General features: G+C 42.7%; 1 protein-coding gene and 1 pseudogene across 1 annotated transcript; both read right to left on the bottom strand.

The window, feature by feature from the left end:
* Nucleotides 1-277: 277 nt before the first annotated feature.
* Nucleotides 278-916, bottom strand: LOC127802814 (methyl jasmonate esterase 1-like; annotated as a pseudogene).
* A 497-nt stretch (nt 917-1413) lies between these two features.
* LOC127802813 (protein DMR6-LIKE OXYGENASE 2-like) lies at nt 1414-2879 on the bottom strand. Its single transcript, XM_052338847.1, has 2 exons — nt 2337-2879; nt 1414-2260 (listed from the first exon to the last, which is right to left on the bottom strand). Exons 1-2 carry the CDS (start codon nt 2786-2788, stop codon nt 1672-1674), a joined length of 1041 nt encoding a protein of 346 aa, XP_052194807.1. The 5' UTR covers nt 2789-2879; the 3' UTR covers nt 1414-1671.
* Between the last annotated feature and the right edge of the window lie 380 nt (nt 2880-3259).

Genomic DNA, 3259 nt, shown 5'->3' with positions numbered 1-3259 from the left:
TGAAATATATATATATATATATAGTGAGCTTAATTAATTAATTAGCAAATTAAAGCTGTATTAATTACTTTGTGATGTAGAAGGAATTACAAGCATCAAATATTAAGGCCATTGCCGATGGAAATCTGATCAACGATAGGTTTTTGCAGCAATTAATGGCGAGGAGAAGACCCGACCGAGAGCTCGACTGGCTTAGACGCCATAACCATACGACAAGAAATGCATACTTGATTATTTTATTAGATAAATATTAATATTTATATAAATTATCTTGAAATATATCAGATAATTATTATTAATTTATTTAATATTTTTTTTATTAATTATGATGTAATCAAGATAATTCAGACAAGGTCAAGGATCCGTACCTCTTGGAAAAGGGTGGAAACGTTGAGAGTTGGGCCAGGCATCAGGGCGGTGACGAACACAGCCAGAGAAATTTTGTGGGGAAAATTCTCCATGGCCTGGGAAATGGCGAGTCCGCCGAGGCTATGGCCGACGAGGATGACCCTTTCGTGGGCGGGAAGAGATTCCATGAAGTCCATGAGCGGCTTGACGTAGTCGGAAATGGAATTGGGATGTCGTCCAGCTGCCTCGGATCGATCCCGGAAGCTGCGAGATCCAAAGCGGTGACCGAAGGCTGATCGCAGCCGCGGCACGATCTTGAACCAACACCAGGCGCCATGGGAAGCGCCGTGGATCGATGAGCATAAAGTGCTTGCTCGATGAAGCTGGTTCTGCAATACGGGCGAGGAAGACGATGATGATCAGATGATTAACTAGCCCCAGGTAAAGCTTCTTATCCATCTTTACCGATTCCTTCTGTTTCTGTGCAGAAATTAGTGGTTGAGAGCTCAAATTAAGTGATATATATATATATATATATATTCAACATGAAGCCCTGCAACTAGTGCTAGTCAGGAGAGCGTATGACCATAATTGAGATGACCATCGCTGGTCATTGATGGATAGATTTTTGATTTTTTCGTTAATTTTTAATTTAATTAAAATTTTAAAATGGTTTCTGATTAATACTTTAAGATTAATTATAATTGTATTTTAATTTACTCTCGCACGTGTCTCTGTTAACGTGACAAAAATGAGTTAATGTATCTTAATGTTGACTCAGACAACCAATTAATTCAAAACTCTAAAATGTCTCTATTTTTTTTTTTATCATTTCTTATATATAAAAAAAAAACTGAAAATCAGTATTTTGTGAGTGCAGACCAAATTGATTGGGCCTAATTGTAATTATTGGGCCTATATCAGTTAAAGAAACAGCCCACACTTCAAGTCCGTCAACCCAATTCGATTTCTGCAACTTATATAAAACAGTAAGGACTGGGATTTTGGACTCAGATTTTAAAACTTATCCTGAATGCATTAAGATTTCACATACACCCATGAAGATTAGTATTTGCAGCCAAGCATAAGATATATTTATTCAAACGTAATTAGAATTAGCATTACACCATTACCTGTATACATGTCTAATACTGTGAAACCATTATCTATATATATATATATATATAAATGTGTGTGTGTGTTCATACATAGTACATACTGTGATCTCAACTAGGATCTGCAATGGCACTGCTTCCATGACAAAGCATTATTCACACACACACATATTCTTTTGTAACGGTTGAATTTCATGGTTCAAGAAGATCACTCCTGGATCCTGAAATGATGGATTTGGACATTGTCGACGCCAAGGTTCTTGAAGTTACTGAGCTTCCTGTTGGCAATGAACTTACCCCAGTTGTAGGGCCTGTACTTCGCGGGGCTTTGCTCCCTCACCAGCTCCTTCAATGGTTCCACCATCACACTGTGGTCGGGATTGAAGAAGAACGGAATTGAAAACCTCTCCTTCTCCGAATTCACCATCACTCTGTGCTCCACACTCTCGTACTCCTCGTTGCTCCACACCTGAATGATGTCGCCCACGTTGATGATGAAAGCCTCGGGGGTCGGCCGGACTCGGACCCACTCGCCGTCGGCCTTGCGCTTCACTTCCAGTCCTCCGACTTCGTCCTGGGTGAGGACGGTCAAGGCGCCGCTGTCCTTGTGGCGGCCGACGCCCAGAGCCAGCTGGGGGATTGGGCAAGGCGGGTAGTGGTTCAGCCGGATGAAGCTCGTGTGGTCGTTGAAGAAGCCGCTTAGGCGATTCTCCTGCAAGCCCAGGCTCAGCGAGATGAGTCGGAGTAGCTTGTGGGACAGTTTCTCCAATTCCCCGGCATATTCTTCAAACGCCTCCCTGGTCAACAATGGCAGTTCTTGTTATCCCTAATATGTTTTAAATTAATTCATTTTCAAGACAATTTGAACGTTACCTCAACTCGGGAAGATTCTCTGGCCATCTGTTAACCAGCAGGCGGAGCTCTCCGTCGGCGGGATCGATCGAAGCCGGAAGAATAGTAGGGTTCTTTACAGTGAGATCAAGCACCTCCTTCCAGTCGCGGACATTCTTGGTGAGCTCAGTGTCATAGTAACCCTGCGGATTCGTCTCGTCTCTGCTCACCTTCCTCTTCTCCTCCGGCGGCTGTGCGAAGAACCTCGTGGCCGCCGCCTCCAGCTTCCGGCGAGTCTCCGGCGGCACCCCATGGTTGATCACCTGGAAGAACCCCCAGTTCTTGCAGGCGGCCCCAATCTCCGCCACCAGATCTTCCGTGGCGGCGTAGCTGCTGCTGTTGAGGTCGATGAGTGGGATGCCTTGGGCTTCAGTGAAGGACAGCTTGGGCCTGTGTTCGGCTGCTTGGATGAAAGCGGGATCCACATCTCCCATGGCTGCTGCAGATTAATCCTAATTAAGCTTCTAATTAAACCCCAGTGTATATGAATGGCGGATTAATTTGTTGGATGGAATGATGAAGCTTATTAGCGGCACGGCTAATATACACATATAGAGAGAGAGAGGTTTGGGTTCATTGAACCTGGTCGTGTCTTGCTTGTTTAGGGTTTCACAAAAGTGTAAAATCCCCATAATTATCTTTAACAGCCAGTAGTCACAGGAAGTATTAAATTTCGTGTTTAAGTACTCTTTCATTGGGACGCAATTACAGATGTCCCATGCATTGACTGTTCTAACATCCCAAGATAAATAGTGGAAATTGCAAAAAATAACCCCTCCACAAATAGAAAATTTGTTTTTAGCCCTTTTTTTTTTTTTTTGACAAAAAATTTTTTTTACCCTTTACAAACAAATAGTTACAAAAAATAGCCACTTTACTATTTTTCACCCTAATCTTTGACTTTT

Source organism: Diospyros lotus, chromosome 5, assembly GCF_014633365.1.
Source record: "Diospyros lotus cultivar Yz01 chromosome 5, ASM1463336v1, whole genome shotgun sequence".
Taxonomy (NCBI): domain Eukaryota; kingdom Viridiplantae; phylum Streptophyta; class Magnoliopsida; order Ericales; family Ebenaceae; genus Diospyros; species Diospyros lotus.
The sequence above is the reverse complement of the archived record's forward strand: the minus strand, read 5'-3'. Positions and strand labels throughout refer to the sequence as shown.

What these genes read in the sequence shown, in the direction of transcription:
- LOC127802813 (XM_052338847.1), bottom strand. Translation starts at nt 2,788, where the DNA reads ATGGGAGATGTGGATCCCGCTTTCATCCAAGCAGCCGAACACAGGCCC. An exon ending in GAGAATCTTCCCGAGTTGAG is followed by an intron (nt 2,261 to 2,336) that starts GTAACGTTCAAA and finishes ATTGTTGACCAG; the next exon opens with GGAGGCGTTTGAAGAATATG.